Source organism: Necator americanus, chromosome V (genome assembly GCF_031761385.1).
Source record: "Necator americanus strain Aroian chromosome V, whole genome shotgun sequence".
Lineage (NCBI taxonomy): Eukaryota > Metazoa > Nematoda > Chromadorea > Rhabditida > Ancylostomatidae > Necator > Necator americanus.
In genome coordinates, this window is record NC_087375.1 from 31,289,487 (window position 1) to 31,303,480 (window position 13,994).

The 13,994-nt window shown below is 44.3% G+C and overlaps 2 protein-coding genes across 3 annotated transcripts; both read right to left on the reverse strand.

The window, feature by feature from the left end:
• Window positions 1-1,571: 1,571 nt before the first annotated feature.
• RB195_015769 (uncharacterized protein) lies at window positions 1,572-4,412 on the reverse strand (the record flags this gene model as incomplete). Its single annotated transcript, XM_064206639.1, has 1 exon — window positions 1,572-4,412. The coding sequence occupies one exon, from the start codon at window positions 4,410-4,412 to the stop codon at window positions 1,572-1,574; it is 2,841 nt and encodes a 946-aa protein (XP_064062520.1).
• Window positions 4,413-7,113: 2,701 nt separating this feature from the next.
• RB195_015770 (uncharacterized protein) lies at window positions 7,114-12,675 on the reverse strand (the record flags this gene model as incomplete). 2 transcript variants are annotated; one of them, XM_064206640.1, is made up of 13 exons in its annotated part: window positions 7,114-7,225; window positions 7,524-7,612; window positions 7,675-7,761; window positions 8,051-8,191; window positions 8,269-8,341; window positions 8,399-8,489; window positions 9,252-9,355; window positions 9,412-9,497; window positions 9,556-9,682; window positions 9,745-9,869; window positions 10,703-10,851; window positions 11,021-11,075; window positions 12,658-12,675. In XM_064206640.1, 13 exons carry the CDS (start codon window positions 12,673-12,675, stop codon window positions 7,114-7,116), a joined length of 1,257 nt encoding a protein of 418 aa, XP_064062521.1. The 2 variants fall into 2 exon arrangements, with proteins under 2 accessions (XP_064062521.1, XP_064062522.1); XM_064206641.1 differs by lacking the exons at window positions 11,021-11,075; window positions 12,658-12,675 and adding an exon at window positions 11,758-11,821.
• Between the last annotated feature and the right edge of the window lie 1,319 nt (window positions 12,676-13,994).

A 13,994-nucleotide genomic window follows, 5' to 3' on the forward strand; every position in this document is an offset into this window, starting at 1 on the left:
TACAGCTTTCTTACGGATAACAAATCAAAAAGAAGAGTTGCTTGTCGGTATGCGCGGAATATATATAGCCGACCACGTTTTGCGCACGATTCTACAGCACAACCAATTTCAGTCGCTCGTTCATGTGCTATCTGAAAAACAAAGTGCTCAGTGAACACTCTTACGGGATTTGAATCAAACTCACATTTACAGCGTATTTGAGATCACCATTTTTAACTGCTGCAGTGTATTTGAGGTTGTCTCCGAATCCATTGTTGCTCTCAAAATTTGCCCACCATTCCTCCACAGCCTAGACAGCGTATTTTTTTCTAAAGACACCTTCACACTTTCTTTCAGTTATAGATGTTTTTAATCTTGTGTACACATTTGGACAACAATGTTCCAAGAATTAGAGGACCTTATACAGTTAAGGACTATGTTAGCCGAAAAAAAGAGGGAAAATGAGAGAGTGACAATCAGCACAATAAATCTCAAATAAGCATAGCTCTCTAAAATCGGCAGGCGAAAAGAAAGTAGCAAATCCGCCGCGGAACCTTGGCATAAGGGGTCCCGAACAGAACCCAACGCTTCGCGGAAGCAGTTGGTGCCGCGTGTCTTAAAGGCAGCATACCACGAATCTGGGGTGGTACGGATTTCAGGTGGAGTATTCGTATACAGGGTCGGAGGTAATGGAGACCGGGGTGGTTCCCTCCACCTCTCCCTGAATCACTGCAAGCAGCCGGCCCCTGAATGCTGTTTCGTAGGATACCTTCTATTGCAGCGCGCCACACTTGCACGCTTAGCGTCCCTTACTGCCTATCGGGGTAGTCCGAATTGATCTTCGACGAGTCGCAGGGTGGAGGCGGCGCAACCGGTGAAGCGCTGCAATAGATGGCGTCGTACAAAACAACATTCTGGAGGCGGCTGTCTTCAGTGATGCAGTGAGAGATGAGAGCAACCACTCCCGTCTCCATAATCTACGATCCCGTATACGGATACGTCACCTGTAATCCGCACCAGCTCAGTGGCATGCTGCCTTTAAGCACCCAGAGCGTCTTTCCCGTTGGCCAGTAGAATTAGCGCACTCATCATTGACATCTAAGGAACGTTTGCTCGATGCTGACTCTCTTAGTAGTATCTTCGTACGGTACATTGAATCCAGTGCCGTCCACAAGCTTTGTCCACCGTCAGCAGTGAAATCGTTGGGACAGTCTTGAACTCTTACTCTGGCTGCATCTTCAACATCTTTGTCGCATTTCTGGGTACTCAATGAGTCTCAGACCTCATTTCTTCTCTTGCACCCCATTTATTTGTACGAGCTCATTTTGAATCACTGACCAGTTCTATCATTTTGGTAGCTGGTTTCGCACATTCCGTACCATATTTCGCACATCCTGTTGCGAGGAGTCGTCAATAAAGTGTAGAAAGTCATCCTTACAGAAAAAAACAGTACTTTTCTCTCTCAACTCAAGAGGCTTTGCTTGTAGTAATTGTGCAGGTCCAGCGCAGCTAGTGCAAGAAGTTGTCTGAAAATTTTTTTTCGCAGGCTGGGTTACCGCAAATTGTGCTCGTAAAAAGTGCTGTAACCTTGATCACCTTGACTCCCGTTGATCTTCGAACTGGTCGAGCGGGCGCCAGTAATCCTTCCATTTGTCCCGATCGCGTGCCAGAGTCGCCCAGTGGTTCCTCCTTTCGCGTGGGACACGAAGAGCATCATATTTTTCTTTCAAGGACTTCGTGAAGAAATCTGACCCTCGGGTCGGCGGTCTTCCTGTAGTGCGCTTAATATCGCGGGGAACCCAGTCGCTCACGGCTCTGGTCCAACGGTTGTCATCAAAGCGCATCACGTGTCCGGCCCACCTTATTTTACTTTCCTTGGCAAACGCGGCGGCGTCTCTAATCTTCGATCGCTGACGTAGGAGAGAACTTCGAATCCCGTCCCTCACTTGCGTGAAACGGGATACTCCTAGCATCACTCTCTCAATTGCGCGTTCAATGACGCTCACCGCGTTTTCTTCCTGCTTGCGAAATGCCCACGCTTCCGAAGCATAGATCAAAGCAGGAAGTACGGTGGTGTTGAAGAGGTGAGCACGGAGCCGGGTGTTCCTGGTCTTCTTCACTACATCCTCGATGCTCTTGTACGCTCCCCAAGCCGCTCGTCTCCTCCTGCCCAGCTCGGGGGTCAGGTCGTTCATCATGTTCAGTTCCCGACCCAGATAAACGTAGCTGGTGCATTCGGATATGTTCGTTCCGTTGAGCGTGAATGGGGCATCCGAGACCCATCCGTTCCGCATGAACATCGTCTTTTGTAGATTCAGCTGAAGACCGATGCATCCACATGTTTCGTCGAATTCGGTCAGCATTCGTTCCGCTTGGCTGATGCTAGGTGTTACCAGTACGATGTCATCAGCAAAGCGCAAATGGTGTAGCTGCCGACCATCAACCTTCACTCCCATGTCGTCCCATTCCAACTTTCGCATTGCGTTCTCGAGGGTGGCTGTGAATATTTTGGGTGAAATTGTATCACCCTGTCGGACCCCCCTCTTCACGTCAATGATGATGTTCTTGTAGAATGGCGAAATTCCGGTCGTGAAGTTACTATACAACTCTCGAAGTACCTTTATATATTGAGTAGGGACGCCTTGGTTGTCCAAGGCTTCCACGACCGCTTCCGTCTCAACCGAGTCGAAAGCCTTCTTTAAGTCGATGAAGGTGAGACAGAGCGGCATCTTGTACTCTCGTGATACCTCGATGAGTTTCGAAACAGTGTGAATGTGGTCAATCGTGCTGAATCCTTTTCGAAACCCTGCTTGCTCGCATGGCTGTCCTTCATCCAAGACTTTTTCAATCCTATTAAGGATTACTCTTGTAAAGAGCTTGTAGATGACGGACAGTAGGCAGATTGGGCGATAGTTGCCGATGTCATGTGGATCTCCCTTTTTATACAACAACACGGTCTTGCTGGTCTTCCACTGTTTAGGAACCTTGCATTCCGACAGATAACGTGTAAAGAGCCTCGCCAGGGTGTTGATGAGTACTGGCGGAAGGCTCTTCAGGTGTTCTGGTCTTATTCTGTCGGGACCGGGTGCCGTACGATTTCTTACCGACATGATAGCATGTCGTATTTCGGACGGGAGAACCTCTGGAATGACTTGTCCATCTTCCCTCAGATGGTGAGGAGGCAAGTGGACATGGCTGTCGAAGAGATCAGAGTAGAAGTCGTAGATGATTTTCTCCATCCCCCTTCTCGATGCAATGGCTGTTCCCTTTGGGTTCCGGAGAGCAGTCATCCTCGTCTTGCGACTGGCGAAGTCTCGACGGGCATAGCGGATGCTTTTCCCCGCCTCTGCAGCTTCAGCCAGCACTTCTGCTCTTCTCTCTTTAAGGTCTTCCTTTATCGCCTCTCGGCAAAGCCTTGCGAGCTCGGACGTGAGTTCTTGGTTCCCTGCGGCTCGTGCTGCTCCACGCTGGCGTATCAGCTCAAGAGTTTCAAGAGACAGGCGCCTCTTGGTGGTTTTAAAACTCTCAGCCTTCTTCGCGCAGTCGTGAAGGTGTTCGACAAGCCGGTCATATTCCTCGTCGATGTTGTCCATTGCAGAATCTTCCCAAAAGCCGGCTAGCGTAGCGAAGAGATCCCAGTTGATGGTAGTCCTGGGATTTCTCTCTCTGAACTTGGCGGCTTTCTCTGCTCTCCTTGTGAAGGAAAATATTCCTCGGAGGAGGCGATGGTCCGATCCCGTATAGAACTTTGGTACAACACCGACGTCCGTCAGGCAGAACCTTTTATTGACGATGATGTGGTCTATTTCATTACGGTACCCTCCACCGGGTGACTCCCACGTCCAGCGTAAAGAAGAGGGCTTCTGAAATTGCGAGTTCCCATGGATGGTCTTAGTCGTCATGATGAACTCGGAGAGCCTCTCTCCCTGGTCATTCCATTGTAGGCCGTAGGTCCCGATGTGAAGTTCCTCCGGCGTTCTTCTTGGGCCAACCTTAGCGTTGAAATCGCCAACTATGACCTTGTAGAAGGCATGATCTTCTTGGTAGAACTTCTCCAGGTCCATATAGAAAGCTTCGACTTCTTCTTCTTCGTAGCTTGATGTTGGAGCGTAAACGACGAAGATAGTCAAAGCTGGTATTGGGCCACATCTTCTCATCCGCAGACGTCCGATTCGGGTCGTAAGTTGTTCAAAAGAGTCGATGTTCTTTGCCATACTCGTGTTGACGAGGACGCCAACTCCACCAACACCTCTACTGTCGCATGTTCCTAAGAACAGTTCTTCTCCAGTTTCATATACGGCGTTGAGAGGGTGACGTCGTCTCGTCTCGGTCAGTCCGATGACGTCGTACTTGATCTTCTTGGCTTGCATCATCAGATCTTCGATGGCCGCTTCCGATGCAAGCGTACGTGCGTTATAAGTACAGATCGCCATCCTAGTCCTTTTCCGTTTTGGTAGCCTACATGACTCCTGCAACCCCGTCCTACCTGGCGCTACCGTACCAGGCTTTCCTCCGGAATCAGGAGACTCTTTTCTATTACTGTGTTTTGCTTAAAAATTTTAAAACCCATGGGCAGGTTGCAAGCCTCTAGTCCCATGAGTTTCTGGGAGAACTTTCGTTCTCCCGGTGTGGACATGTGGAGCTTATTTGTTGGAGGCGACTCCAAACCGCCTCCCTTGCACCTCCCAGTCACTTGATTGCAGGCTTTTGGCCGGACCGACGTGCGGGATACAAGGATGTCATGAGTCAGTCCTGGCTCAGCAGAAACAGGGAGTCCATCCCCTGAATCCACCTGCGTCTCTGGGCAAGCGCAAGGTCGCTTTTGGTCCGCGATTAGCCCCCTATCCGCCACCCGGGGACGCGCCACGTAGCCTCGCGACTAACCGGCTGTGATCCCTCTAGTGAGGGAGATCCGTGGAGTGCTGTAACATTTAGAAAATATTGGAAATTTAAATATTCCCTCAAAAGCTGATGCAAATATTTAAATATTCAAATGTGCAAGATCCATTCACATGCTTTAAATGCTTTTTCTTTAGTACTACTTGTTCCAGTTACAGGCGTGTGTTGAGGTGTTCATTTTTCGATATATCTTTTATGAACTGCTGTGTTGATTTGCTCTCGGTGATATCTGTGCGAGGGTTAGACTCGGAGTACAGTTTGAGCAGCAACGCCGCAGTAAATGGTAAGTCCAATACGTTTCCACAATGCAAGGAGACGAAAAAAAAGGGATAAGAGGTGATAAACTTCAGCGAAAACTTACTTATAAAATGTTGGTCGTGTTCCGTTAGATTTTAAAAAACAGGGTTTTTAAAGTCGTTCTTCTCGTCAATGATTATGCACGGTATGCGATTACACAACTGAACTCTAGCAGAGAATTTGACTTTAGCAAGGCTTAATTTGATTCCACCAAATTCCAAGGGAAATAAACGCGTAAATAAATTTTTTCATAAGAAGCTATGTTCAAATGTGTGATGGCTCTCGTCAACTTTTGAGCCCCTATCTTCTTGTTCGCAGGCATTTGTCTATTTCACAGACATTTGACGGATTAGTCGACATCACTTTGCACGGTTTCTCCCTTGCTCGTGGAGGACGCCGTTCACTTTGTCCGAGCGCTGTTTGAAGCGTTCCTTTGGTACCTAAGAACGATATCGAGGCCAAACTTACAGACAAAGCTTTATTGTCACTCCAATGGAACTGGAATCTCCTCGCATTGGGTGTTCGGGTAATTTATCCGCTGACTACCCCTGGTCTCTTCCGGGTGCAATAATTGCGGATATGTTTGGAAAAGTGACGTTAGTTGTTCTACGTAAGCCTGCAAGAAGAGTTCACTGTCGGAATGACCTCGTACTCTTGCATCTCTAGGAATTGGCAATCACGCTTCTGCTGGATAATTCGTCGGTCGATAGTCATCAAGTTTCCAAAAGCATCATGCCATTACGGCTGCAAACTCTGCTGGGAAGCCTAACCTTTTCGTCGATATCCATCCGATGTCCGTCCAAGCAGTGTAATGTAGAATTTTCCTTCGGTACGACAAAAAATACTGTAGATTAGGTATTTTGTTGTAGATCCCCCTCTACAACAAAATTCTTTTTCGCGTGTGTGTGTGTGTGTTGTGGGTGGTGTGTATCTGTATGTGTATTCGTATGTGTATGTGTATGTGTATGTTTGTGTTTTTGTTCGCTTTATTATAAGAATCAACTCTCACTGGACTTCATCCTCATCTCACTGGGGACTAATCGGAGACCTCAGAAAAATTCATTTCAAAGACGACGTTGTAGTTTGCGATCCCTACAACTTCGAAGAAAAAATTCGTCACTACTATTCATATACCTAGAAGTGTGCAGTTTTTTTCCCTGGCGGGGTTATCTAACTGGTTGTCCTCGGCGCGGTTAGTGAATTTTAACAATATTGGAAGAAGAATTAATTCTTCTACTAAATGCTGTAAAAGGAGAAAATGCGGCATCTTCTAAGTCTTCGTTATTTTTTCTTGTTTCTTAAAATTTTTTGCAACAAAGAGTCATCGTACGTGCTTACGAAGCTAAGTGTTGGACACTGTAAAATTTACTGAAGATCATTTCCCGCAATTTCTTTTCTGGTTAACCCCTATGCGCATTTCCTTGGCCACAGTTTACATTTCTAAGCTTCCAGGTTGTTTTTTATGGATTATCTTCAGTGACATGCGTTAGCTATTCATTATCATTGCTCTGAAACCCAATCTTAAATTACATCTGAAAGATATAGATTTTACCGCAATTTTTTTCTTATCCTTCTCCAAATTACTTCTTTGTATGTGTTGGTCAAAACCTTAAGAAACAGCTTGAATGAGGAATGAACAGATTGTTCTTCTCTGAGCAGTTCAGAATCCTCATCTACTTTGAGGTTTCACAGATGAAAGGCTCTTTTGGGTGGAAGCTAGTTATAAACGAAAATAATCTCTGTTAAAGAAGTAACACTCCTAATAACTTCTCCATGAGTTTGCAGTAAAGGTGATGGCGATAGGTGGAATGAAGGACCAACAAGTTTACAATTAATAAGGTGCGTATCATTTGAATATGTTGTAATCGCTGCAAATCGATGCTGCAAACTATTCATTGAGAAATGGCACGGCTAAACACCATTTTTTGTGTTCTGAGTTCACGCCACGCACAATCCGCCGAGTGTAGAACACTTCTTAGTGCTCGCGGTAGCACTGCATTTTGAACAGGTATTGCCAGATGCGTAGATAACAGCATTTATAGCTGGTGCCCTGAAAGAGTGCGCGTTAAGGCAAGAGAAGAAGGATCATACAAGGCATACTCTTCAATTCACGAGAGAATCATGCGTTGGAATCAGGCTATGAGGGGACAAATTTATTAAAAGCCTAAGTAGCCATAAGATCCAAAAAGGTGTACTTCTCCTGTAAAATCTCTTGTGGTAATCGGAGCATAGAAATTGTCACTGGAATTCGGCTAATAACGCTTTTTACACCCAGCAATCACAGAGGTCACCGGGTTGTCACTGCGCTTTCTGCAAATGAGAAATTTCAAAGAAAAAAGTAGACGTACGAGTCATATTTGCAGAGGATATATAGGCGACCTTTTTTCACACAGGACTCCACAGCACAACCAATCTTGGTGGCTTCATCATATGCTATCTGTAAAAAGAAGTTAATGAGAAATCACTAATTAGGACGTTAAGAACTCGCGGATCACTCACGTATGCGGCGGTTTTGAGGGCTGCTGTGTTCTTGAGGTCGTCTCCGAAACCTGTGCTCTCAAATGGTGCCCACCATTCATCCACAGCCTGGAACAATACTGAGTTCACTCCTAAATGTACCTGTACGGTTGTTTCCAGCAAGCGAATCTTTCCTCTTTCCTCTAGTAATTACATGAAAACACCTATAAATGTCGAAAGGAATCGATCGCTGTTTTTCTTTCCAAAATTGGAGAACTACAGTTGGAAGAATACAAGGCAGGAGTCAATCCAAAGCTGTCAATTATTTTGAAATAAATTTTGTTTCACTTTGATCTTCAGGACTGGATCACTGAGAAGTATCTATGCAGTCGAAGAGGCCAAAAATTTTGAAACAAACCATTTTCATAGCGTCTTCAAATGGTGTGTCGAATCCGGTGCCATCTTTCATCCAAAGGTTTTCTTGATCTGCAGCAGCTAATCCGTCGGGGCAGTTTGCAATTTTTTGTTTCGCGTCATCCTCAAGCGTCTTTTCGTATTGCTGAAGAGCCGAAGAGTTCAACCAAACTGCATCTTCATGAATATCCGACGGGTGTCGAATTACTCTCCAATTCTCACCAATTCAATCATTTTTGTAGCTGGTTTCGCATAGTTTGTGCCATATTTCGCCCATCCTGTAGCGAGAAGACGCCTGTGTAAGCCATTTTCGAATTTGGAGACATTCTTATTCTCATTCAAAAGCTTTTACCTGTAGTAGTTGTGCTTGTCTAATGCAGTAAGCCTAACATTGTCTGAGAACTCTCCATCGCACGTACTACAGATTGTGCTTGTGAAAATTGCTGTAATATTTTAAAGAATAGACGGATCCATGTTGATGATGAGTTTCTTAGAGCTGTTATATGTGTACACAAATTCGTTCAGATAGCATCCACTCATACATATTTTCCCCAGACCGTCTAAAAATATTCTAAACCGCTAAAAGGTTACCGATCAGTGCAAATATTCCGCAAATAAAATTTGTGATGAAAAGTAACGAGACCACAAAAGTCGTCAAACAGTAACGTTATGTAGAATAAAGAAGGAATTGGCGGGTGCAATCTTTCAAAAACAAGCACCGCAAAAAGACTACTTCTACACTTTTTTCGCGCGAGAACTCGTCGCATTACCTTCTCCGATCGGTCGTCAGCGTACGCAGGCCACCATAGGTTACAGCGCGTCAAATCAAACGCAGATTGAACAAATAGGAAGAAAAACTTGAATTCGTCTCGTTTAAAGTTGATATACTTCCTGATGAGCGTATGCAGCGCAGTCGGTAAGAGGTTCAGCTGTTTCTGCACGATTGATCGTTTATTCAAAACTGTATCAACCAAGCTCTTTCTTCATCGTCCGATCTGATTGGTTTCAGAGTTGTCTGGGAGAATGAGAACTTGATCATCGGCTAGCCTCCGCAAGTCCTTCTTTAGGCTAGCCACGCGTTCGTAAACCTCAAACGACTCTGAATTGGAGTGGACGCGCTGGAGCATCTCAGGCGCATTGATTATCCCCGGACACTTGACACATTTTATTCTTCCTGAAAAAAAACGAAGAATAGAACAACCCACCTGGCTGTAAAGTTGTTTGACAAAGTGCGTTCACACAATTGCAGTTCTGCCCAGTGCAGTAGTCAGCAGCTTCTTTGGTGTACACGTCACCTTGTGCTGGAGCTCTGAAATATTCAAATGGAGTTAAAAAGTACAGTATCCTTTTGATTGTAAAGCTTACTCTTGGTTGAAGAAACAGAGCAAGTAGAATTCTGACTTGCAGACTTGATATGTGCATGCGAATGCATCAGCTTTGTCGCGAGCAATCTTAGGAAAAGAAAGCTATTTTCGAAGAAATAAACAAAAAATGCTGACGAATCATCACCAGACTGAACGCTGTGTTGTCTGCAACTGCCTTCTCATCTGCCTGCTTCTCAACTGCAGTTTTCCACGCTGTATTCAGAAGATCTTTTGTTGTTGATGTGGCATCGCAACTGGCTTTCACAGTAGCTCTAAAGCAGTACCCTTCTTCATCGGTGTTCGCTGCTTTTTGAGAGCCTTCCCATGTACTTACGTTGCCTTCAGAGATCCGATTTTATAGGTGGCAGCTCCTGCAGCAGTGTATGTGGGCAGTTGAGGATTAGCAGGACACTCCGCAGCGGCGGTCTGAGCTGCTGCTTCTATATTGCAATCCCAATTCTAGAAAATTTATTTTAAGTGCTAGCATAGAGAAAATTTCTGCGCGCTAATTGTTATTTGATAAGCCTGGATGGGATCGGACGTAATATTTTAAAGTCATATACGAAGCGCGAGGGTATAGCGAAGTCGGTGAGAGGTTATGCTGTGAGGGCACGATTGATCAATCGGTGGATCGAAGCCATTGATCGAAGTCCAGCGCTAACCACACCCTTTATCCTTCCGGGATCGGTGAACCGGTGGCAGACCTGTCTGGAAAGCTAAAAACGTCAGCAATCTCCCACGAATCATTCAACAATCGTATCGGTTAGACTCGTAACCCCAAACGATGCAGAAGTAAAGTGATCGCGTTGGCGAATCTCAAGCACTTTGATTAACGCATGCATGTTATCTTCTTCTTCTCTTCAGTAATTGGTTTGTTGCCACAGCAGTGAATGCACTTCCATGACACTGTTGTATCCTTGACCCCACGAACTACTGTAGTTATAGTCGGGTCAAAACCACCCTAATCCTGATGCAGCTGCGTAAACGGCGCGACTAAGGGTTTCACATCTCGATAGAAGCTGCTAAATTCACCGCTCCACTTCGAGCTCATCGGCTTCTGCAACCGCACCGATCTTCTGGTAACTTTTGACTCAACTATGCGCAGGCAATAGAGATAGCAGCAGATCCTTGCAATGTAACAGGGAGTCTACCATTTTGTTCTCAATGTCAATCCGGCAAGTGGGATTGTTTCCATGATAGTTCCTTTTTACTTCCTATAAATGTCGTTGATGTTCAACCAAATTTGAGAAGAGATAACATTTTCGATGCCAAGAATGCGCAAATCTACTCACCAGTTCGTTCATTTCCTTAGCTTTCGGCAAATCCGCATTTCCTTGACCTTTCTGTTCTCCTTTCGATACTGTTCGCCGCAAATCATTGATGGTTTTCAAAACTACCTCCCTCCAGCTCTCAGAAATCAATGAATTTTGGCAATTGAAATCTTAAAATAAGTGCGAATGAAGAGGAAATAGGCGGAAGCAGCAAAAAATTAAATCGTGAGGATCGTTCATTGTTACGACCTTTTCGCGCTCAAAGTTGCTGAGAGACAGGAAAGTTCTTACTTTGTGATAAGTGAGCATGGCTTGAACAGTATATCGTTAATGTCTTACCTGTAGCTGATGTAACTGCATTATTCTGGAGTTGTAGACATGCAAGAAGAAGAGTCTATAAAAAACTAGAAATAATTATGCATTTACAAAGCGATCAGCAGAAGATTTGGCTGTGGCCATACGATTGGTGGTTTGAAATTGCCCTAAGGTCAACCAAATCCTGCGAGGGCCTTATATTGGTTCCAGACTTGTCTCGGAGGGTGAAAACACTGAGATGATATGTGGGCAGGCCCCCTCAAGTCATTGCATAGGCCAACACGCGTTCACTAACCTTATGACGGTTCTGAATTGAGGTCAAACGCGTAGGTGCACACTTATGGGAACTAATCAGTTCTATGCACTTAATTTTTTTGCTTATTAGAAAAAACACAAAACTTGCGCTTGAGCAATTTTTTTCTTATCTATAAGGCTGTAGGGGAATTGAACACTTTTTTAAAATTAACTTTTATTCTTCGAGATTATTTAGAGAACTTTATGTGGGCCTATATGGCTACCGCACACAATAAATTCGTAAAAGATGACCAGCAACTTACACTTGCAAAAAAATCTTAATTGAATAACACTCCGGCTCACTTTCTTTTATGGGAATTGGGACTGAAAACTCGAATGTAAATCAATCTTCAAGTTCTCCTCTTTCTCATCTATGTTTGTCTGGTTGATATACACCGCTTAAGTATTATTTAATCCTATTTCACGTAATTACTTCTCTGTTCAAAGAGAATGTTAATCGTAGCTACCGTTAGCGTTGTTTAATGCATCTTCTTCGTTGTCGGCGATAACAAGCTTGATCATCCTTAACATTCCCTGTTCCGGGTTTTGCGTACTGTTGTTGCAGCGACTTCGAGACTTGGAAAGGAAAGAGGAGAAATTTGATACTCACATTATCAGAAACTTGAAACCGTTTCAGGCCTTTTGACGACGGTAATGACGAGATTTTCGAAAGGTCAGGTCAGCAATAAAGTCTCGCTAAAGCCTCGTTAGCAAAACAAGAGGACATAAATTCAGCGCTAATGCCAAAGTTTCGAGTAGAGAGAGTTTGAAGATCTCACTAACAGTTTCGTTATCGTTGCGATGACAGAGAAGTATCATCAAGGATTGAGTAGTGCTTTCGGACTAAATGTGTTTGGCCACTGACGCTAACAATCCTTCACAACATCGCCACCCTCATGATTCAGGTGCGAAATTTTTGGTAGTGAAATCCAGTTTCGTAGATGGTTATAGGTCAGGAAATAATATTGTAGGTCATGTATGGCATTTGCTATTTCAAGAACAAAGCAGCATTTACGCGCCTCTCTCAGTCGCGTGCAAACTGTGTTCCACGTCGAGATGGAGGGGAAACCATGATAGTCGATCTTTTTATATTCGCAACAGTTTTTGTTTTGGGACTTTTTGACTTTGGGACACACTTTGTTTTGGGACATTATCAAAGAGTAGTGTCCAAGCGTCCAATTCTGTTTATTTCGTTTACAGGTACCGATGACCACGACATAAAAAAGAATGGGGGGTCGGGGACAGCCTTTATTCAGACTTCTGCAGAAAAGAAGCACTAGATTCCTACAGCATTCCAAAGAGGGTCCTGGACAGCCGAACGAACTGTCTGCAGAGGCCTCGTTGGATGAAAGGTAGCAAAGACTCACCAGAACAAGCGTATCCATCGCTGCACGATGAAGACTAATGTTATGTTGTAGACAGAAGCTGGTCGCGCTATTTAAACGCAGCCAACTCTAAATGTCAGATCTCTATCTGACAAAAATTAAAAGCAAAACGAAAGTGCAACGAAAAAAATTGTTGATGATTTCCATTTCATACTGACTAGCAAACGTGGGATGTCAAATTAAAAAAGTGTGCCACAGGTTGCATGCGCAGAACAGTGGAAGGAGGCTGAAATTCAGTTCTAATCTATTAAAAAGACAACGTTACCCTGTACCTTCACCACAAGGATGCCAGCCAATACAAAAAAAAAAAACTTCGAAAAATTTCCTCATTCAGGTGTGCAGATTTCGTAACTCATGTTGGCAATGAAAAAAAAATGAATTGAAAGGCAAGTGCACTGCTTTACAATGAAGCTATTCACTTCTTAACTTCAATATGGTAGCGGGACGACAACTTTGTCCAATATTGTTGTCGATATTATTACTAACCGTACAAAAAAGAACTTTTGTTAGAATCTAAAAAATCATCCAGAAAAATATGTATGTGGCTGTAGTACACAGTGAGTGTCAACACTATTTCGACAAATCCGCATGCTACGTATCACAAGCGGTGAACTAAAATTTGTAGCATCAAATTTCTGTCGCATTTTCTTCTGGTTTTGATTTTTTATGTGATGTAGGCCTAACTCTTAAAAGTATCTAAATGGTGAAAGGAAGGAGCAATGCTCCTTATCGTCCGACCTTTGGTACAAAACTTTTTTCTATCAAGATGTAAATTGTCTGTTTGGGTCTGTGTTCTGCTTAGAACAGAGGAGGTGGAAAATTGATGTCTAGGCATTGTATATTAGTATAAAAACGAAATTCCGCGTGGAAAACGGTGGATGTGACGCAGTCGGTTAGAGGTCCGTTGCGGCCACACGGTCGATCGTTCGAAGCCGACAAGTGCCTTTGACTGAGCCTTTTACCCCTCCAGGGTCGATGAATTCATAGCAGACCTGTCCAGGAGGATATGAACACCCACTCATCGGCTGGCCCTGCATTTCGTTCTACAGGTCAACACGCATTCCAAAACCTCAGTTTTCATGAATTGCAGTGAAAACCCGTTGGCGCATCACAAGCGGATTGATACGCCAAAGTCTTCATCTTTTAATCATCCAGATTTAGAGGCCACGTACCCTCCGACCGGAACTCTGAAGTTGCAGGAGGAGCCAGTTAGTACGACGCAATGTTGAGGTCCATGAGGGCTCGTTCAAGCCACAGTAAAACACGAATACAATAATGTATTAGAAATTTTGAACCTGAACGCAGTTTTCGCAAAACAA